Here is a 24058-nt window from a genome sequence, read left to right on the forward strand (position 1 = left end):
CAATATATTGTAATAAATACGATAAAAAACGAAAATTGATTTCTATCGTGATTTTTCCAAGTAACCCCATTCTTCCTTGATCATATCCGCAGCTTTTTCAGCGATCATATAAACAGGTATGTTTAAGTGCCCCGATATAATTTCGGGCATAATAGACGCATCTGCTACTCGTAATCCTTGAATACCGATCACCTGCAATACATTATACATAAACATTGTATATAAAATGACAAATTAAAAATATACACTTATATGGCACACTACTTATAATATTTTTATTATAGTAAATAGTTCAGTGTGTTTTTCCAGGCATACCTTTAATTTAGGATCAACGACAGCGGTAGGATCTCCCTTTGCTCCCATTTTACAAGTTCCGGAAAAGTGAAAAACCGTGGAAGTCATGATCCTTAATACGCATTCCCAATAAGCATTGGAATCATACTCATAGTCATCGCATTCAGTATAAGTAATGTTTAACAACTGAGAATTTAAGGCCTGCATCGCCTTTGTTTGGCCAATACTTAATGCAGTTCTAAGACCTGCGATCATTGTCTCCATATCATTTGGATCATTAAAATAATTCAGCGTAATCTCTGGTTTAACATTAACGTCATTAGCCAATAACGTTATTCGACCACGACTTTTTGGTTTCATCAATATTGGTGCAAGGCACCAACCATATGTACCAATATATTTACTCCATTCCTGACGCATAGATTTTTTTAAACGTAACATGTCTGGAAAAATATAATCTTCTTTAAATGTAGCACCGGCAAACAGTAATTCGATATCTGGTAAACCGTTACGTTTTTTTGGGTGTTTTGTATTAACGAAACCAATGGCTTCTGCTCCACCCGGGAGCGTCAACGGTCCTGTTCGCTTTAGTAAAAAATCGGTTATATACGGATTAAAAGGGTTTAACTGTTCACTTGGTAATAAACTTGTCGATGTATTTATTGTCCACGTTAATCCGTAGAAGGCTATATGATCCATAAAATTCTCACCGACTGGTGCATCTTGGACGACGTTTATACCTAATTCGATAAGATGTTTCATTGGTCCAATGCCGGACAACATCAATAATTGAGCTGATCTAATCGCACCTGCACATACGATCACTTCTTTGTTCGCAAACACACGTGTAGTTTGATTGTGCTTAACAAACTCTACGCCGATTACTCGTTTTGTACTAGAATCGATCAATAGTTTTGTCGCCGTACTCTCAAGAGTTACATGAAGATTGTTGCGATCGCGCGCAGGATTTAGATACGCTCTGTTGCTGCTCATGCGGGTACCGTTCATGATTGTAGTCTGCACATATGAGAATCCTATTTCCTCCTCTCCGTTGTAATCTACTATTGGATATCCCATTTCCTTGCTAGCTTGTATAAATGCTTTTACCACGCCCGTGCGAAATTCTGGTTGGGTGATATGTACTGGTCCATTGGTACCATGATAGGCAATATCCGACTTCAGTTCCGGGATATCCATTGTTTCTAATTTTTTAAAATACTTGAGGACGTCTTTGTATGCCCAGCCCTCGTTTCCCATCTCGGCCCAGCGATCGTAATCCTTCGCGTTTCCTCTAGTAGCAATCATAAAATTTAGTACGCTACTTCCGCCAATAACTTTTGCTGTTGGACAAATGCAGTTATTGCCTTCCATGCCTAGACAATACTTATTGGATGGCTTCGTTTGATAGCTTCGATTTATCTTGGTCTTTTGCAATAAAGCAGAAATAAACGGGATATCCATGTACAAGCTTTCATGTGTTCCATCTTCGATCAGTAGCACTTCAATCTGAGGAATCTTGCTCAATCTCGCAGCTATAGTCGCGCCGGCTGTACCAGCGCCAATCACTATAAAATCAAACGTATCTCCAGATTGCGGTGTTGTGTCCGGTACTTGTTCGGCTAAATAACGTCGGCTCTGTATGAAGAAATCCGTGACTCCTTTAATCAGCTTTAGTATATTCATTAATCTTGATCCTCCCGTGTCGTCGCCATAAAGAGTGTTGTTTGGTAGATACAAATCTAATAAGCCAATTGTGATGGCAATGATAACGAAAAAGATTGCCGTCTTTTTCATTATATTTTTTTAAATAAATATTCTTTTCTTCTTATAATTTCTTCTTTTAATTTTTATCTTATAATAATGATAGAGAACGGTGTCTGGATGCTCGATATACCTGTATCGTACCATAATATATTATACTTATTAGATGTCACAGCGAACTTACAATATAAACAACTATAAAGTAAAAGCCAGATTATCAAACTGATCATCACACTAAATGCTAACTTTTGGAAATTCTGTTTAAATACATATTTAAATTATCACTGAATTCTAGGGAGTGTTTTTATTTTCTATATATATTCTTACTTTTAACTTGATCCGAAATCTGGATTGCTACTATCCAATCACATATATATAAAATCTTACGCATTCCATTTCATGCATGATACGCATGATGCTAATCTATTTTTCTTCAATATTTAATGATTTACAAGATAAAATCATGCGCAATATGTGTGAAATGGAATGTTCTCCTACGTAATATTTCTTGAAAGATATTTTAACGCGATTTGTTCCATCTGAGGCACTAGAAGTAAAATGTTTTTCTCGACACTTATGTCAGTTTGATAAATGGGTTTGGCTGATCGTCAATAAAATGATGTAGTACATGCTGCTAAAAAATGATAGAAACATATTCTTTTCAGGAATAAACTGATGACTGATCTTTTACAATAATGCTCGTAACCTTAGTTTGAACTATATTAATTTTTTCAATTTTTAATTATTAATTTATTTAATACAATATGAATTAAAAGTTAATATTGTTTTTTTCATAATATTAAACAATATAAATTAAACAAATTGTAAATGTGAGATACGAAATAAAAGTAAATAAAATTTCATTTTAGCTCATATATTTTACGAATAAGGAGATGAATAATATTAATTCTTACACATATTAATAGTTGCGTTTATATAAGCAATTTACTTATATTTCAAAGATATAAAAAATGCACATGATATTATAATTTATTCCTAAAAAATAATATATTTTTGTATAAATTAATGAATATATTGAGTTTATATTTTTCTAAATAAATTGCTCGTAAATAAATGTCTCTAAATAATTAATGTCTTAATAATCCTTAAAAGAGAAAATGCCAGTGTACTAAGTTACAGCCAGGTTATAGCCAGGTATAATAGCTCCTCTTTATCTCCGCTATTTAGGTAGTATTGTGGTAAACACACATGAATATATGTAGATATATTGGTGTGATTACCTAGAAAGAATGTTTTACTTATAATTATATTATATATATTCATATATACAGCTTGTTTGGAAAATAATGATAAATCTTTTGCATAAGAGCAGAATGGACTGAGAAAAAAACTGAGAAAAAAGTCCTTGACCAAAAATTGCTGAAAATTGAAAAATTATTGAAGACCAATTTTCGGCAATTTTTAGTAATTAATATCTTGTTAACTATTGCGAAAATTGGTAGAGGACTTTTCTTCTCAATTTAGTGCATTCTGCCTCCATACGAAAAATTTATTTTTCAAACCCTATATATACATATATATATGTGTATATATGTATATATGTATGTATGTATGTATGTATGTATGTATGTATGTATATATATATATATATATATATATATATATATATATATTCGTGTGAATTGTTTATCACAATGCTACTTAAATAATATAATTACAAATAAGTACTTCTTCAGTTTTTTTAAACTTGAGCGTATTAACCGGGGATAAAATGTTATATAAATAAACATATAAAAAATTGACATATTTTATATGTTTATTTATATAACATTTTTTCCCCGGTTAATACGCTCAAGTTTAAAAAAACTGAAGAAGTACTTATTTGTAATTAAATATTAAAATGTGTGTTTCGAAACGTTTTTAAACTGTACTTTAAAGATGTTTCAAAATGCTTGAAAGTAAAAATCCGTAATAATAAATGCTGACCATTGTATGACTAAATAAATAAATAATTCCAAGTTAGAATTATTTATTCAGTTGGAATTATTTATTTAGTTATTCGTCGTTACATTGTGATGTTAATATGCTAATACATAACCAATATTTATTAAAACGCATTTTTATTAAACATTTTAGCATTTAATTACACATACTTTTTCATTTTTCTTATACTTGAGCGTATTATCACATATATGTATATATGAGTGTTATTTATTATTTAATATTTTACTCATATACAGTTTGAATTATACAAAATTAAATAATAGAGGGTATTAATAGTTTGCTAATTGACCCTCTAAACATGCTGATGACCTCTTCTTATTCGAGGTTTTCATATCAAAATAATTATCCTGTGAATCGATTGCAGTCTACTATTAATCTGTTGTTCATGTTACACATATTAAAGACTCTCTAATCATAATCTGACCATAAGATAACAATCTATGACATCAAATTCAGTGTTAAGTATTAGTTCGAGCACTTTACGTTATTCTCATTATCTCATTCTAATAATTCTATAGTTGTTATATTTGTAAGTTTAGTTATTATCAGAGCAGAGATTGATTACCGATCTATTCACAGCAGCGCTGGATTGTTTGTTTTCGGTTAGATTCAAGAACGTGTATCGCTTCACGTCGTTCAAATAAAGCAAGATTTCTCGTCACATAGAGAAAAGGCAGTATATTGTCACCTTTACACTCATTGCATAACATTCAGCCAGAGCGAGATATCTTTGCACATATTTTTCTCTGTCTCGTATTGCTGCAGATCGGAATAAACTGTATCTGTAAACAACTTTTTCTGTTATTATTTTACCACATTATTTAGGAGACTATCGTGGAAAAGGTTAGGTGGTCTACAATGAATCATTTTAACGTAGTGAACAAGGAACCATGATATATTGTAGACCTTTTTTTACGATAACCTTTAAAATAATAATTCATTGTAATAATTACTTCGAATGACCCATCCTCCCACCTAAAATTTCAATAAAAATATACTCATTTTACATATTTTCACTCAAAACACAAGAAAAACATGGTAGTCGGCCTTGTGAATCCTCATCACTTTATAATTATCTATTTTATAAATAAACATTTTAAAATAGAGTAAAATTAAAATAACACACCTCTTATATACAATCAACCACTTTCCGATTTTTTAAATAATCGAAATTGTGGCTAAATTTAAAAAATAACTTAAAAGTTATTGTTTACAATATGTAGCCAACTAAATTCATAAACTGTATGTCAAAACTCAGATCTTTGATTCAATAATTGAAAGAGATATAAGCCTTTAAATTTTCATTGTTGGGCCACTTATCCTAATTAAACTATTGTATTTTATTAACCTTTATATAAATAATCCTTCAAACGATTTGACCTTTTTTTAATGATCCTTTTCAATGAATGTTACAAAATTTATATAATATTAACGTATATATGTAAATTTTGTAACATTCACTGAAGAGGACCGTTGAAATGTTTGAAGTATTGTTTATATGAAGGTTAATAAAACAATTTAATTATAGCAAACATTATTTTGCTAAGCTCAAAAAGCCCTTATATATTAATTAAATATTAGTCTACAAATCACAAAGAGTACACTGCAATTAACGATCGAATTTCAGCATGCATATGATATGTATCTGTTTCATCGCTCTTGCAAATGTATCCATCTTAGGTGGTCTCAAGATGTACGACTTTACATATTTCTTATGAAAACACGCGTATTGCCAAAATACTGACGAAGCTGACGAAGTATATACGCAAGCAAGTATCGGTTTCTAAACAAGCTACATTTAAACCACTTTAATAATGTTCTCTAACTGGAATGTGCACTGCTATTTTATTATAAGTTTGTACAAAATGAATATGGCAGAATATGAAGAAAAACCACCTTTTTGTAATTAATTATATGAAACAGATTGAAATAGCACAATATATGGAAAAGTTACCTATGTTTTTCTTATTTTTCAGTACGTATTCTGATAGTCAGTGCACGTTTTAGTATTATTAGAGTTTAGTGATTTAAATAATAATATTTAGCAATTTAAATAACAATATTGATGACACGATATTACTAGCGATCACTTTGTGATATATGTATGCGAACAACGGTTGCCACGTCTTTTCAGAAAAATCTACGGTTAATTATTCTAAACTTTGATGATTTTTTTAGAAATGATAGTGTACAGCTAATGTCTTTCTTACTTCCGTATATATATGTTGACTTTCCTCCGATTTTGAAAATGTATCTCCGGTAAGAGGATCAAATCTATTAACTTCTTTTAGAGAGATTACTATGCAGTAACAATCTCCGGCACGAGTGACGAACTTAAGAATACTGATCGAAACGTGGCAACTATGCATACGGCAGAGTCAAGCGAAGAATAAGTAAAGAGGAATACAGCATAAATCAAATGCCTGATGATCTGAATCTGAATCTGATGAGGGTGAATGCCTAATTATCACATATTGATAATTTCGTGATTTTTAATTAAATTCGAAATTTAATAGATCCACATCTAACGTTCACTCGACCATAAGATATACAAAATACAGAAGTAGTCAGGATGGAGAGCCACATCGAACTTTTGATCTTCTTTTTAATAATTTTATGTTATCGTTTTATTGAAGAAGTTTTATATATTTAATCTTACATAAAGAAAATACTTCCCAGTGAGAAATGACAATAAAATCGATGTCGAATCGACGTTGATTTGATGATTTCGATGTCTATACGACATCGATTAGATGTCAATTCCATTATCATTTCTCACTGAGTTAGAGTTTTTTAAAAAACATTCTAAGTATCTAGTATAATAAAATTTAGTTTGGATAAAATAGTAATTATTTAAACCATTTTTTTTAATTTTTGCCGCTTTCGAGATTGAGAAATTTTATTCTTTGAGTTGTGCTCAATTCACATTGAAACATATAAAGCTTCCATTTGACAATACGTGATGAGAATCTGGAAAACATTTTTTTCATCTAAAGCATAAGAAAAAGTAAGTAATTTTTGCAAATTAAAAAATAAGATGGTTTCTGTAACTAAAATTTCAGTGTTAGAACAATATTAAAAAATTTTTCATCAATATATTGTAGAACTAATAATATTGTTGCTTCATGCCCTAAATATACCGTACTGTTGGCCAGCCTGAGAGCGCTTGATTTTGATTTGCATAAGTCAAGGAGAACGACTGAAGAGTTGTTCAATGAAATATAACAATAGATTTGATGCACAATTGACAGCGTTGGTTATGGAAATGATTCGGCGAGTTTCTCAGCGTCTTCAGTGTCTAATAGATGCTGCGCTAGTAAAGAACACTTAATCGATTCATAATCGATTAAATTGATCGTCGACAGCCGCATAATCGATAGCAATCGATTATTGGACGATCTCAAAATAATTGATTATAATCAATTAATCGGACATTAATCGGTTGTCTTTCATTTCAAAAGAGTCGGCAAGAGTAACGGACAAGATTATCTACTCCTCGATTATAGTGTAGTTGAAGTGCAGATAATTTTGTCCATTAATTTGGATCTACAATAGTTTTTTAAGAGGATCCTACTCTGTAAAAAATTGTTTATGCATGAATATGTGTAAATATATTTATAAATATACATAAATATTTATAAACATACATAATTTTATATGTACTATGTTCATACGTATTCATACATCCTTCTTTCTTTTGTAAAATTACTTTTTAGTATAATAGAAATAACAATAGTAATGTGAAAACATTAAAAATAATTAAAAGGGTAATTTTTACACTATTTATTTTAGAAAAAAGTCAAGTTTGAAGGAATGTAAAAAAATTATTTATATATAAATTATATATAAAATTATGCGTAATTGTGTATGAGCAATTTTTTAAATATTTTTGCAAATTTGTTTTTTTCTAAAACGAACAATCCGAAAATTATCCCTTTAATTATTTTTTATGTTTTTAAATTACTATTGTTATTTCTGTTACACTAAACAGTAATTTTACAAAAGGAAGGTGGATGTATGAATATATATGGACATATTTCATATATGAGTATCAGTGTTTATGAATATTTATGTATGTTTATATATATTTATACATATTAAGATATGAACAACTTTTTATCGATAAAGCCATCTGTATTATCGACTAAATCATCTAATTTTTGTAAATACTTTTTTTCTCTTTCACAGATTCGAAAATCCTAGAATTAAAATTCTAGAATTAAAGTATACGTATTAATACGTGTTTGTGAGTTTATGCCGAGAATGACTAAAAATTTCAAAATTGATATATTTTTTATTATTTCTTGTGTAACATAGTGTCTCAAGCTGTCAAGTCGTGACAACATTTGCGTGATACGAAAGTTTTGCAACTGTACTTACAAAATAGTAATCCATAAACATGTAGTTTGTACGAACATATAATGTCAAGTTCTTAGAATTAAGGGCGCACAATGAAAGGAATTTCGATATCAGAAATGGTTTACAACATCGCAATCAACGCTATCAGTCGACGGCTTAGCGCGACCGAAGTTGTTACACACTTACATGAGTTATCTATATGTCACACAGATAGCACACTTATGTGAACACTCATGCTCATTTGAACACTAATGTCCGTATTCATAGTCAGATCTTATATTTAAGGCTCCCTTAAATTTATCTTTAGATGCTCAGTAGCCAATAAAATAATTCGTAGAGCATCTAAAGATAAATTTAAGGAAGTCTTAAATATAAAGTCTGACTGTGAATACGGGCATAAGTGTACTGGCATCTTTAGTTTCATAGAAAATTCTTCTCAATTATGTACAGTCAGTGTAGGCAATATCTCTCATTTTAATTAGAAACTTTCTATCATGTCCAAATTAATTTTTGATGAATCTATGTATTATTTGAAACCTAGACATCTAGAAACATATCTAATAGCTGTGAAATATTTATATACTTCTAGTAGTTCTGTGCCAGTGGAACGATTATTCTCTGCCACTGGGTATATTATTTCTGAAAGAAGAAACAGATTGTCTCTCAAAAATGTAAAAATTTTAAGTTTTTTAATTAAAAATTACAAACTTGTAATTTAAAAAAGTTGTATTTTTAAAAAATTTATATGTTAACACGTTTTAAATATAAAAAAGATTGTATTCTAAAGAAGTTTATACGCATATATGTACAAATAAAGAAATTAAGGTTTTTAATTCAGTTATAATTCTTATTTACTTCAATTACTTTTTAATAGGTCAATAAAAAATAAAACAGCTTTAATAAACGATTATAAATCGATTATCTCAAAAGGATAATCGATTATGATCGACTTGGGTTCGCAACACAATCGATTTCGCAGAATAGTCGATTGTGCCTATCATTATCTGTTCCGATTATAGTAAAGTTCTTGTTAATCAACCGAGAACACGTGTCTCAGTCTTTTATGCGTATTGGATGCAAATGCAAAAGTGAAAGTAATAAGTGTGTTAACATTTGTAGCATTAAATGACATAATTAGTATTATGCAGAAAAAATTTATTCTAATGCGTACAATTTTATATATGATTATTTACGCAATCTTTTAAAAAAAAAGTGTTTTCTTACTATGAGTATAATTATTGTCTAGACTGAATATTAACTTGAATATGAACTTTTAAAGAATCGAGTTAATTACAAACAAAAAAGTATGTACGTTATATTTCGGTTTGAAGTCGATTAGATAATTTCTCAAATATCGTAGCAATTTAAAAATATAATTTTGTAAAAGTTTTGTATATTTAAATGCTCTAAGAAGTTTTTTCATCATACTTATATATATAATATTTAAGCCATTTCAGAATTACAAAGCATTTCTTTTGTGCTCTAAAAAACTATGTTTTTGCTTTTCACTTTGATTTTTACTTTTTTAAGTATATTAACAGTTTTTGTTTGAATTGTTTGATTTGTTTTAATCAAATGGTCATAATTTTATTAATTTTTTAGACATTAAAATGTTTTTGAGAAATATATTTTCGAAGTAGAAGATTTAAAAATATATTTCTCAAAAACATTTCTACTCGACTTTAAACCGAAATATAACGTACATATTTTTTTTATTACTTAACTCTAACATCAAAAAAGAAGTTCTGAAAATTTAGTTTTGACATATTCTCTTAATCACAGAAAAAAATAATAAAACGGACATGACTGAAATCTTTTCAGTGTTCATTAAATGCAAAATGTCAAAATTGTTGGCGGGTTAATTAGTATCGGTTACTTGAAAGCTTCTGTAAGAGAACAACTCGAGAGACACGGTAATATTCGTTCATACGTCCATTTGATAAATCACGAGACGAAATTCGAGCGTTGCGGTATCTTATTGTTCGAGAAAAATGTCAACAAAAACGAGCTCGATAACAAAATAATGCTAAAGTTGAAGCTGTGACGCGGTCAAAATAACTTACGATTTAGCGTTAATGAACACTATTGGCAAACGTATAGAACACCTTGCATTACTTTACCGAAATTTAATGTGGTTTATTTCGCATTTGTAATTCCTTATGTTTCTTTGTGCACGTCACAAAAGAAATTCTTTTTATATGATACAGATCTCATAAAAACTCTTTCTTTGTACGTCAAAGCGAATTGGATGTATTTTGTCATATTTCTTTTGTAGCTGATATTACTTTTATTAATGCCGTAAATCGGGACAATCTCAAAAAAGAATATGAAAAGAGAGAATTTGTTACGTATGAGAGAAGATATATTTAATGTAAACATATAACTCATAAGTATGAATACATTTATATTATAGTAAGAAGTTTAATTGCTTTCTTCTCCTTTTCGATTGGAGAGATTATAGATGTGTAATATAAATCAAAATAAAAAATGTGTATTTTTTATAAGTACATATCAAAAGGATGAAATATTGCTTTGAAAAAATTGACTTTTATTTTTTTAAGCGTAGATATTATTGGAATAAAAATGTCCAGTATTTTTATAATTTCAAAAGCATTTTATAATGACGTACTTCAATTTTTTGAAAATCTTATATTTTTCAAAATAGTGATAGAAGCGTAGAGAAATGTTTAAAATACCTGTTTATTCTTATAATGACCTAATGACCAAATATGATAATTGTTGATAGAATAAAAATACTGAAGTGGTGTCACAAACAGTAAATGCTTATACAATATAATGACGTTTATCTCTCAACAAAGTTGCGACGAGACTGAAGCACCACGTACATTTATTAATGCTGTTATACTATTACACATTAATATCATTCACTTTTTAAATACACTTTTCTTTTAAATTCATTATTAATTCATTTTTATTTATGTATTTTTCTTACTATATGCAATATTTATAAGTTTATAAAAATTTTAATAAATTAACAAGAAAATGTTGAAACAACATCAAATACACACACACACATACACACACACACACACACACACACACACACACAAAAGAAAATCCTTACAGATTATTTTTTAAATCCATTTACATTGAATATGATTGAATTTGTCTTTAAAAAAGCTTTAATAATAAAAAGATTTTATTATAGAAACATTTCAAAATTCTCAAAAACAATAATGGATGCTAAAAATTCAAAAGTTTCGAAAAAAAAAGTTTAAATAAAAGTTTAAATAATAAAATTATGGGCAAAGGGCTACTTGTGTAATCATAGCATTTTCTTTGTAAGTATTTAAGTAATCTATATTTATTTAAGGCTGCGGCTGAATTTTTACTACAAATACTTTGAAGCGTTTGATTGACTAATTAGAAGAAACTGATGAACGAGCAAAAAACGCGAATGGGATTATGTAAACAGCTGCTTGTTAAAGTCTACATTGATCAAGATAAATGTGTACTTGCGTGTGCGTGTGTGTGTGTGTGTGTGTGTGTGTGTGTGTGTGTGTTGTGTGTGTACAGATGAATATGTCGTTTTATCGAGATCGCTCTCACTTGCAAAGACACGTGCACATTTTCTTCCGACGTCCACAACTCTGCGGTTGACGTCGCCAATAAATCGCGTGGACGCTTGCGATTTCGCTCTTTCCTTCTCCCTTTTCACGATTCCAGGTTTCTATGGCCCGGATGTTAAGAGAGATCATAGATTGGATCATGATGCGATGAAAAAGCGCGGCGGCGAACTCTCTCGTTATGCGCGATCGTAGAGCGAGCTCATAACTCACGATTGCGCTAGAACGTATCGCGCGTCATATACACACGCAGAAACATGCGAGAATCCTGTACCGGGGTTGCGAGAGAGAAAGAGAGAGAAAGGGGAAGGGTGGAAGGGAGGAAGGAGGGAAAGATCAACGCTGCCAAACTACTCGCTGAAGCGTGTCTCGCTAGCGCGGTGCCTGATTATTTTAATTGATGCGCCGCCGTTACGTCCCATTTAATGGACGTTATTCGAAAACAACCGTCGTCTTCCCTCACGGATCCGAAAAACTTCACGAGATTCGCATATACGAGATGCGAGGGATAAAACGAGATACAGGGATGGTAGATGAAATATATATTTAATAATGTGGGCGATTTTGAGCAACATAGTTTGATCCTGTTGCGTATTGCACTGCACGCGCGAGACTTGAACTTCCGGCCTCCAATCTCATCAAAATATAATTTTGCTCAAAGTTTATTGAGCAAAATAAGTCTGTATAAGAATACTTATACAGACTTAAAGAATATTTTTTTTAATATCCCCCTGATGTTATTTTCATTTCAAATATTGTATTATCAATTACTAAACATAATGTAACGGCAATTTTGCGTTATCTTATAATACGCATAAAAAAATTCTTTAATTATCTAATTTCTTTTCAAAAAAGAAAAGTCTTACAATAAAAATGTAAGTTCGCTGGACGATACAGACACAAAGCAACATTATCGTTTAAGATTTTGATTGCGTATTTTGACTTTTGTGTAAATATAAAAACAACTTTAAATATAAAAATAACAAATATAAATACAACTTTAAAACACAAGGTACAGCTACATATATTTGAATCTTACTTTAAATGAGTGACGTAACTTGACGTGATCGTGTGAACTTGGGATTTTCTCAACGTACGTATCATGTAGAAGTTAATTTATTCTTCGCAAATTACTGCTCTTATGATCGTCGCAAATTCAAGCAGGCTTATGAATGTATGGCCATTTTCGTATAGAGTTACAATATGATCTGCAAAAGAAAAGACGGCATCTTTAATGTGTTTTCTTTACGTGTGTTTTGTTTGTATGATTTGAACTCGTGATGTGAAATTCAGGACAAAAGTTATTCTACGATCAAACGATTCCTTACAACACTCAAAGAAATATATTTATTCTTGAAAGTTATCGATAAGCAATTCATATACTTAATGCATATATGCAGCGTCGAAAACTTCAGGATCGTGCATATTTTCTTAGTTCATATTAAATTTGTTTCTATTGTTGCACTTTCTAAACTAGTACACACAGTGCAATAAGTTGAAATGAAACAAATATAATGAAATAAATATTATTTATTTCACTTCAACTTATTGCACCGGTTTAGAGTGCAACAATAAAAAACAGATCTATTATGTGTATAATACGCTAACGATATAGCCACCTCTTATTTCCGTTTATTTCCATTATCTAGTTTACACTAATGTTATTGAGAAATTTTATCTAAAAATTTTATAATTTTATTAATTTGATATTACAATATTACGTTACTGTAGGCGTTACTTATTAATGCCTATTTTTATTAATCGTGAATAGTGAAAACTTTTCTTAATTTATTACAAGCTCTCAAAAGAGGATGTCTACGGTATAGGGGGATTTCTGTCTTAGAGATGGAACTTCTGAAACCTGTAAATTCACTTAGGCCCGATTTCATAATATACGGTTACCTAAAGATTAAAGGTAACTAAGAAATTCATGAATGAATTTCATTGATGAATCTGTTGATAATCTTTAACCTCTTTAGGTAACTATATATTGTAAAAATGGGCCTTAGAGTAATGAGATGAAATCTATCGAAATTACGAAATTCTGAGGCCCGGGCTGTCAGCGGCTTTCCTCCTCTCACTGCCTCGTACTGCCTCGCTCACTTTCTGCCTCTCTCGTCACGCGTCGTCACTTCGGTAAAATTTTAAACATGATTTTTTCAACTTTCTTTGCCGATCAAGAAGTGAAATTTGGTATTGAGCGATAGATTTCATCATACTCTAAGTGAATTTATAAGTTCTCTCTCTAAGACAGAAACCCGCCTGAGCATTCTCTTTTCTTTTGAAGTAGCTTTTAGTGGACGAAAGATCTGGTTATCGGAATTTTTGATAGTAATTTTACAGGATATATTTATCGACTTTAATTCTATTTAGATTCATTAGTTATTCTTTTTTTTCTACAAAATACAACAATTTGTCTTTTACAAAAGATAAATAATAAAAAGCATACAGTCACAACAATAGATGTAAACAAGTCATGTATTTAAAATTCCAAATAAATAAATAAACGTTTCGGTCAAGATTTGACCATCATCAGTACATAAAAAGATGACAAAATTGAAAGTCTTAGAAACTAAAACGCAAGTCGGATGTTAAATTAAAAATTACATAAAGAAATTGATAAGTAAAAGGTACATGCCATTACAATCGCAATGATCGCGCTTAAAAGTTAAAATAATTTCTTCTTGCTTATGATTTGAAAAACAGTATGAAAAGAAATCAGGAAAGCTGTTACAATCTTCTAATAAATAATCTATTGCTATTTATATTTTTTTCTTAAGAAATGATGAGAACCTTTGTGTAAAGATATGAAATTTCCAAGTTCTATTATAAAACAAAAAATCTTTCCTTTATTTATAAACATAATCATTACTATAAAAGTTTGCAAAAAAAAAAAATTAATTTGAAGTTGTGAAAAATCAACTTACCACGTATCTTAGGGCACAAAAGCTCATCAGTACAAACCGGAATATGTAAAAACTTTTTGTAAAATAATAAAAATTGCTTATGACAATAACAAAAACCGTCCAAACCGGAGTCTATTTATATTATGAGAGGAAAGGAAGGGAAACGAAACAAGGAAGGAGAAATATTAAGAGTGGGGAGAGAAACTATTTTCAATGAGTGGGAGATAAATTTCATTAATATCATGATCATTGTCATTGTATTGATTGGGAAAATTCCAGAATACTGGATTCAGAATGTTCTTATTATAAAAGGTTAGTTTCGGAAATGATATATATCAAACGGCAAAAAAATGGCTTAAATAAACAGAGTAATACCGAACGTTTTCCTGAAATTTATCTCCCACTCATTGAAAATAGTTTCTCTCCCCACTCTTAATATTTCTCCTTGTTTCGTTTTCTTTTCCTTTCCTCTCATAATATAAATAGACTCCGGTTTGGACGGTTTTTGTTATTGTCATAAATAATTTTTATTACCTAACAAAAAGTTTTTACATATTCCGTTTGTACTGATGAGCTTTTGTGCCCTAAGATACGTGGTAAGTTGATTTTTCACAACTTCAAATTAATTTTTTTTTCTTGCAAACTTTTATAGTAATGATTATATTTAAAAATAAAGGAAAGAGTTTTTGTTTTATAATAGAACTTGGAAATTCCGTATTTTTACACGAAGGTTCTCATCGTTTCTTAAGAAAAAAATATAAATAGTAATAGATTGTTTATTAGAAGATTGTAACAGCTTTCCTGATTTCTTTTCATACTGTTTTTCAAATCATAAGCAAGAAGAAATTATTTTAACTTTTAAGCGCGATCATTGCGATTGTAATGGCATGTACCTTTTACTTATCAATTTCTTTATGTAATTTAATCCGACTTGCGTTTTAGTTTCTAAGACTTTCAATTTTGTCATCTTTTTATGTACTGATGATGGTCAAATCTTGGTCGAAACGCTTATTTATTTATTTGGAATTTTAAATATATGATTTGTTTACATCTATTGTTGTGGCTGTATGCTTTTTATTATTTATCTTTTGTAATTGTTTTAGCCACTTTCAAATAATTTTAATTTTAATTTGTCTTTTATATGCATTATTGTAAAAATTCGTAGAAGTATGATATTATATCATAATTAAGGATGTTTTGGCTATACAATATCAACTAAAAGTATTAGTCAAATAATCAGTCCAAATAAACTAAGTCAACATTATCAGTCAACATTAATTAAAAATATTTTAATAAATAATTTATCATTATAAAATTTTGATGATATCAGCCTATAAATGTACCTTGAAACCAACTACAAAAAACAAAACAAAAAATTTAGCTTATAATGATTTTGTAATAAAATAACTATATTTGGGTGCTATTCATTTGTGTTTTTGTCATACGACAAATGTGTGCAGAATAGAGAGGTCCTCAGATCTTTCTATCCTACAGCTAAGCAACATGAAAAATTTATTGTACGACAAAAAATGCACAAATAAAAATGATGGCCTTTTTCTGCAATTTTAAATCAATAATTTTTAAACGTTAAAGGGAAAACCCCAAATAAACTTTTGCACAAATATATTTATTTATTATTGTTTGATCAATATATGTTTCAAATTTACTTCTTAATGTTACTTTTTTAAATTTGTAAAGTTTAATTACAAAACACGATTTTACTTAAGAGTCAAGGCTAACAAAAAAATTAAACAACTTTTAAACCAACAAGAAAATTGTGTTCAAATTTTATACAGATATTTAGACGTAATAGTGTGAAACAGTAAAGTTTTTACATTTCTATGAAATTTTTATATTTTTGGTAATATTTTGATTTGTGACGCATACGTCCTTAATAATATGTTTAATTTATCTAACATTCTTCTCCGAAGTTCGGCGCGACATCTTCAGCAGTGCATATGTATGTGCGAGAAGTTATCTCGAAAAATATCCGGATCTTCGTCAGAAGGATAAGAAAATTCAAGTCACCGGGACCAGAGTGCCATATATTGCCACGGTACATTAGTATGACGCATCGTCGCCGGAGTCCTCAGTCCGACGAAACGCGAATTTAAGCGCGGACGAAACTGCAGCCAAGGTACATACTCCGCTGCACCAAGAATCCGCTAATGTATCCGGAAACTCCATTAATTTCCCTACTCGTCGATAGACGAATCGAAGGTATGACATCACTTATGCACCTGCAGTTTAATGCGCGTGTTTCACAAATATTTATTAAAATTTTTTAAGTTATCTAAATGATTCCTTACAATTAAAATGTTGCTTATCATTTTTATTTGATTAATGCTTGTTTTACCAATGTGGATTAACTTTAATCTCGGTTCAACTTATTTTTCATGTTTTTCTAGTCCTAAGAATTAGTAATAAATGAAGAATAAGTTGTATCGAAATTAAAATTAATCTATCATTGATGAAAATGAGCATCAGACAAAAACATGTAAAACAGACTTCGAGTATAATAAATTGCTTGAAATCAAGCGAGACCGTTAGAATTTTCTAGAGTTCGCCGATTTAAAAACTTGACGAGCTATTTATTTTTGCAAGTGAATTTTGCAATGCGAATAATTCGGTTTCTAAATTAGACATCACGTTTAATATTGAATTCAATTTCGCGCGTCAAGAACCTATTGTCACCTCTATTTTGGTTCATGAATAAGCGAGGCAGACGCGGTTTCATAATACGTGCATAATTTTGTGAATATTATTCTGATTGATTTATACGAGAGACTCGTGACAATGAAATTCACAAAACTCTATACTGCTTTCGCAAATATATTTAAAATTATAGCATTACAAGCGTAACGACGTCATGTAATGCGCAATATTTTGAATTAATATAAGAAATGGCCACAATTATCACAAATCGCATTTAAGACCATATAGTCTATTCTCTATATGTCAAAACTTCCAATTAAATAATCATTGAATAACACTATCACAGTGACATGAAATAATCAGCAATGTGTGAAAAGTATGGATCTCTCGACGCAATTGTAAACTTATTGTAAAAACTTTGAATATTAATATTTTCGACAGTCATATGATTGACGAGCGAAACCTATTCTATGTTCGAAGAAAGTATTTCCGAAGAAGTCGTTATCCATTCAGGACACCGGATGCTTAGGACAGCGAGTAAATTGAGAAGACTTAATTGCATTTTCATCTTCAAAGATGTGTCCTAGACGATTTGCTGAATGCGCGCGGACCTCCTCCAACGGCACAACGTAGCTTTGATTCCTCCTCATTAGTGAGAAACGCATCGGTGACTCCGAACTTCCCGAGGACAAGAGGCTTTAAGTGCGCCCGTCGCAACATTACTCCGCCGGAATTTTCTTTCCTTTTTTTCCACTAAAAGAAAGTCCACCGAGAACATTAAGCCTTCGCACCCGAAATTATTCTACGTAGGCGAAGTGCAACCTATTTTAATGACGTACAGAGACGAGTTGGTCGAACTGGCGAACTAATTAGTATAGATGCCTAACAGCTTCGTGCTCGGTTTCAAGAAAAGTACCATTTAATGCATACAAATTCGTGTGATTCTCGCTATGAAATAAACCTTACAAGAATATTACAGCAAAGCTTAAATTTTTTTTCCTAATCTTTGATGAAAAGCGCTTTATTACTGAAACGTTTTACACAGTGCTGCATGTCTCCTAATTGTCATATAGATATATACCGCCACGATATATGCAGTAAATCACGCTCTTGTGCGATGTTCAGCATATATTTCTGTACCGTGTGCATGGCGCAGAATGTCGTTTCGACAAGTTCTTCCGATTTGACATAGGTACATTGTTTTCTATGGTCATCTATATATATTTATAGATACGCTTCCGTTCTCCAATCTCTACATATCTCTTGCACACGTTTCTTCGTTGACTAGTTATTTCTGTTCGTTCTTACTGAATGTTACGAGGCATTACGGTTTAATCCATCTATTTGCTGAGTCAATTAAAACGTCCCGACACGATATAGAACGAGCGTAAGATACAACGTGAGAAATAATTTAGAAATATGGGGGTACCTACTATCTCTCCATTCAATTTCGCTTATTCGTTAATATTGTAGAAAGATTAATTCAATTGTTGCGTTTCGTTACTTTATTCAAAGTTTTTTTCAATAATTAATAGGAATATATGTTTGTATTTCTTTGACACTTACTGGTTCAAACAATAATATTAGATATTATTAATAAATATTTAAATATTAAATATTACACAATAATATTAATGAGAGAGAAACAATTTCTATGTAAATAGAATTGAACATTTTTTTGGTTCTCTAAAAAGTCTTTATCACTTAGACCAGAAATTATATTATAGTTAAAAGATGTAGTTACTGGAACAAGAAGTAATTTATTTATTTATCTAAATATAAAATATTTCTAAAATTAATTTTTCTAAATATATTCAAAGTCATAACTTAATTATGACACATTTCGTTCTTCATCGTTCCAACAATTGTAAGTGGAAGAATCGTACGCCAGAGATATCTGTCTGTTTATATACGCGTCGAAAATTACATTGCGGTTGACAGAGTTGTCAGTCCTGTAAATAATTTACGCCATCATCGAGATCTATTCGGTGTCGTGATTGCGCGGTGTACCAAACGAATCTGGCAAGCAATCTAAGCGGTATATCATCCGCAGAAGTATGACAGCGTATATCATACGTCCCGCGTGATTTATAAATAAATATTCAGTGCATCTTAATGTTTGCTTTGCCAGACAATCATGAATAACGTAATTTTGTAACGGAATATTCCTGCGCTGATTTTCGGAAAATTTTTTGTTATAGGATATAAAAGTATCTAATGGTAGAAAAATAAAAGAGTTCTCTTGGAATATTCAAATCATGTGACAAGTTAAAATGCTTACTTAGAAAAAAAACAATTACAACATTAGTTCCTTTTTTTAATTGCAGTTAAATTATTAGGTTATTGTATAGTTAACTGAAGAAAACTCTGTAAGTCGAATCGTTTTAATGTATAAAAATTGATTGATATTGTATCTAAAATATATAATATATTATTTTACTGTAATCTAACAACTTTTATGCTCATTATCTTGTTGTTTTGCTTTATAAAAAAAACACACTTGTTTGTCCGAATTAAATACAGTTAACGTATACAAAGTTCAGATTTCAACTCCGCTTTATTGAATTACTAATGCAATTCTGTTAAATTACTAATTTTCCGTAATTATTACTGTTATTATTCTTACATGATATGCAACATTTTCCATATCATTTGATATTAAGCGAGAATTTCTTTGCATTTTCTCATTATACTAGTACCTAAGGATCATGAATATTTATGATCTCCTTGAATTTAATTGTTGTTTTTAATTTTATGGAAATTGGAAGCACCGATAGTCAAAGTTTTCGCAATATTTCTGAGAAATTAAACATTGATGATAGCATATATACATACACATTATCTCTATGTAATCATATACAATATATATAAGGTTTAAGTAAGTAACTTTCACAAACTTTTTTTGTGCGATTATTTTTTAATGCGGAATCGATTTTTCTTTAGCGAAAGTTTAGATCCCATTTTTTTTCACAACTCTTTTATTTCTGGAGCTAAATGTATTAGCAAATAAGTTTCAACTAAAATTTCATTATAATGATGTCTACTTGAAATTAAATAAAAAATCTGTTCATCGATTTTGGCGAAGATTGCTTTGCGAAAAATTACTTATTCTCAATTACTTGTTGAAAGTCATTATTTTTTTGATGTTTCATTAAGGAAATATTGATTGAACAAACAACCAGCAATTTGTAAAATCAATTATCACGTCTTTTTTAGCGAATGGAAAATGTCTTCCTTTCATATTTATCGATATACTTATATCGGCGCATTCGTCGTTCCAACTATTATAATATTATTAGTTTCTTGCAACCTGTTTTCTTGATTATGCTTTTAGCAAATATATCTTTATCCACACTTTCGTGCCAACGACACGTCCGAAATACTGCAGATGAATGTGGGTGGCTAATTAGTCATCAACGCATCCAATAATCCGTCGCGGCAATTCATTTACACTAACATAATCATAATAATTGTTAAATATTCACGTACCTAAATATCTAATTATTGCATTTAACATAATTTTTTTTCTGTAAATAATTAATCTTTTTTAATTTTTATGGGTATGCATTAAGTTTAAATTTTAAATAACTTTAACTTTTTATTTATAATAAGTTAATTAATAAATGTCGCAATTGCAAAACAGTTTTATAAATAGATATACATTAGACTTTTTTTCTATTTATCTAATATCTTATGTATTTTGTATAATCAAAATTAGAAAGAAACTTAGTGTCTTGCAAGAATATATATTTTAGTTAAGTAAACACGTTTACTTAACTAAACACTCTATAAAGACAATTACTTTTTGTATGACATTTATTTTTAGTATTGCTTAAATTATACAATTAAATTATATCACTATTAGTGTAAATGTGTATATTTTCTGAAGGAGAAAAACCTACTAGTCGAATTTAAAACAGAAAGACGGAAGTGCGCGCCGGTGCCAAGAATAACAGCTTCAAAGCCCTTAACGTTGCAGTATATAACTTATGCAAATGCTTTCGCCGCGGCGAAGGACAACGAAAAGTGGAAAGAAGAAGCCGGCCTCCCATTCGGGAAGCGCTCGCAATTCATTCGTATCTAGATATACACTGCGCTGGAGACGGAGGATAGTCAAAGAGCACCTAAAGTTCGCTTAAACGTAGTTTGTACTTCGCACACAGTGTGCACGTTGCCTTCGTGTTTCCAAGACTCTGTTCGTCGCCTTGGAATTGCAATGATCTTTTTGTGCTAAACGCGGCGTGAAAATGAAGTCTGAATCTTACACTGAGAATTTGGACTTATTAAAAAAGGAGTATTCTGGCATTCTGCATACGGTAAAACGGGATTAAGTGAAGGCGACGTTGTACAAATAATAGACGCAAAGCGAATGACTTTTTTGGAGGAGGCGTTACTCTATTATTTGTATTTTTGTGTTCCAGGTTTCGAACAAGCCGAGATATTGTCCTCACAAAACAACGGAAGCAGTTTGGACTGCCTCAGTATGATCGTGCAAAGCATTAATGGGCCATTGCAACCGTCGTCAGAAAGTCATTATTCATCGCATCACTGAAGTTGTATGGTACTGAGACTTGATCCTTTCGAAACAGTCTCCTTCCTTGGCTCTTATAGCAGTGATGTGTGCCATTCGATGGTTCAAATGAATGCACGCAGACAGCCAAAGATCTGAATGCCTCTTAGAATAATCCCACCGTATTGCGCAAAGTACTTAAAAAATTGTTGATAGTGTAATTTTCGTGATTCATGGATAAATGAATGAAGACGAATGATAACTATATTGTCATGAATTGGTCAATAAGCTAATCATAAAATTAAAAGGAAGAGAAAAAAACCCGTGTGTGTTTTTAAACTTAAAGAATTCCCGGAGCAGAAATGTGTGAGTTTTGAAACAACAAATAAATTCTAATCGGTATTTAGCCGAACGGACTCATTTCTTTTTTTATCGAAACGAGAATTACGCATTGCGATTAATGAGTCCAAGAAATTCAGTGAAAGCACACAAATATAGTATAGGTTTTCGATAAATTGTTCCGATAAATCTATGCGAAATATCGGAAGTAGTCACATATTTTATTTATACTAGAAGGAAATATTTTAAAAGAATCTTAGCCTCTCTACACGCGAGAGCGTAACTTGAAATATTGTAGCGCAGTGAGGCAAACATTTTTGTAGCAGAGTAAAAATTTATTATGCGGCAATTATTTGTTGCAACTTTTTTTACGATTATTTTAATTTTAAATATTTATGAAGTAAATACATATGAATGCTTTTAATAAGATTTTCTGAAGAATTTGTTTTTAATTTATCCACTTTTGGCGGTATTACGATTTTAATAAATGTAAAATGCAAAACGGCGAGAATGTAGAAAGTATTTTTCGTGTTTTGTCTTCTCCTTTTTATGCTTTTTCTATTATAAGCAAATAAAATTTCCTGTACTTGCCAGAAATAGCAAACACTTCAAATATTAATTCTTTTCGCTTTTATTTCTTTGGAATTGTGACATATTATTGATATAGAGACTTTTTTTTAATTACAATAACGAGATTGTCTATCCGTTTTTGCATCGTTTTGCATTTCTAAAATTATAAGCTCAGTTCCTGATGTGACGAAAAACCCTTCCGCCGTATGAAAGTTTCATGCGCAACGTTTGTCACTCGATATGCTCAAGAATTTCTTCGGAACAAATCGCCGAATTTTTCATGTGCCTGCAAACAATCGTATTTATCACATAGTATATAGAGAAGAGAGCTTCATCGATACCGTGATGGTGTAAATATGTGAATTATGAAGCAATAAAGAGAAATAGTAGAAAAGCGTGACTTCTTTCTTGCTCATTTTTTACACCTTCGCGCTTGCACCAGATTTTCAAAGCGCTTCTTCATATTCTCTTTAACGAGCTTTCGTCAGCCGAAAGTCATTTATCAGACAGTACGAATAATTACTCAGCTAGCTAACCATCACCGCGTTATTAAGGACCACATATTTTAACGCTACGTTTTAGCCGTGACTGTCATATGTAATTAATGATGGATATCGGTGTTTGCAAACGTTTAACTGATTTGACATACATCCGCGAATGTTGATGAAGTCTAAACTTTGGCCATTCTCATGTAAATCAAATTCTGATAATAATTTTCTATAATTGATTTTAAGAAGGTAATAAATCTCTCATTTTGCGCGCGCGAATATATCGTTAAAATTATTGAAAATGCATCGGAAAGGCGTTAAACAGCTTTGTTAGAATGACTACAACTACATTTTTACGATACGATGCCACTTTGGGCTCCATCATCCGAGGAAAACGAAATAAAATGTCAGCTGTCGCGCCATCGTTTCCACTCCAAGTATCACTTCCTCCGCATTCTTACTTAAACGGAAATCTCGAGTGTCTTGAGTGTCGTAAAAACTCTCTTTCTAGCTTGTCGCGAAAAGCTGCATTGGTAGATATTTATGTTGAACACCGTAAACTCTCGGTATGTACAATTTCTGGGCAACATGAATGTACATATTTCCAATATTCTGTAAATCACG

The 24058-nt window shown here is 30.6% G+C and overlaps 1 protein-coding gene across 4 annotated transcripts in view; it reads left to right on the plus strand.

The window, feature by feature from the left end:
• The window catches only part of LOC108755921 (transcription factor SUM-1), a 57867-nt gene extending 35128 nt beyond the window's left edge, over positions 1–22739 (plus strand). Inside the window, exons 5-6 of one of the 4 annotated variants that reach the window (XR_001939797.1) lie at positions 16804–17092; positions 21949–22024. Coding sequence is in view for 1 of the 4 variants with exons in the window: in XM_018499342.1 (XP_018354844.1) it covers positions 21949–22079 (131 nt within the window). In the remaining 3 variants the exon portion in view is untranslated. Of the gene's footprint in view, positions 1–16803; positions 17093–18007; positions 18061–21948 lie in introns of those variants that run through there. The other 3 variants (XR_001939798.1, XR_001939799.1, XM_018499342.1) reach the window with 3 other exon arrangements.
• The last annotated feature ends 1319 nt before the right edge of the window (positions 22740–24058 follow it).

The sequence above is a fragment of the Trachymyrmex septentrionalis genome, unplaced genomic scaffold (genome assembly GCF_001594115.1).
Source record: "Trachymyrmex septentrionalis isolate Tsep2-gDNA-1 unplaced genomic scaffold, Tsep1.0 scaffold9, whole genome shotgun sequence".
NCBI classification, from domain to species: domain Eukaryota; kingdom Metazoa; phylum Arthropoda; class Insecta; order Hymenoptera; family Formicidae; genus Trachymyrmex; species Trachymyrmex septentrionalis.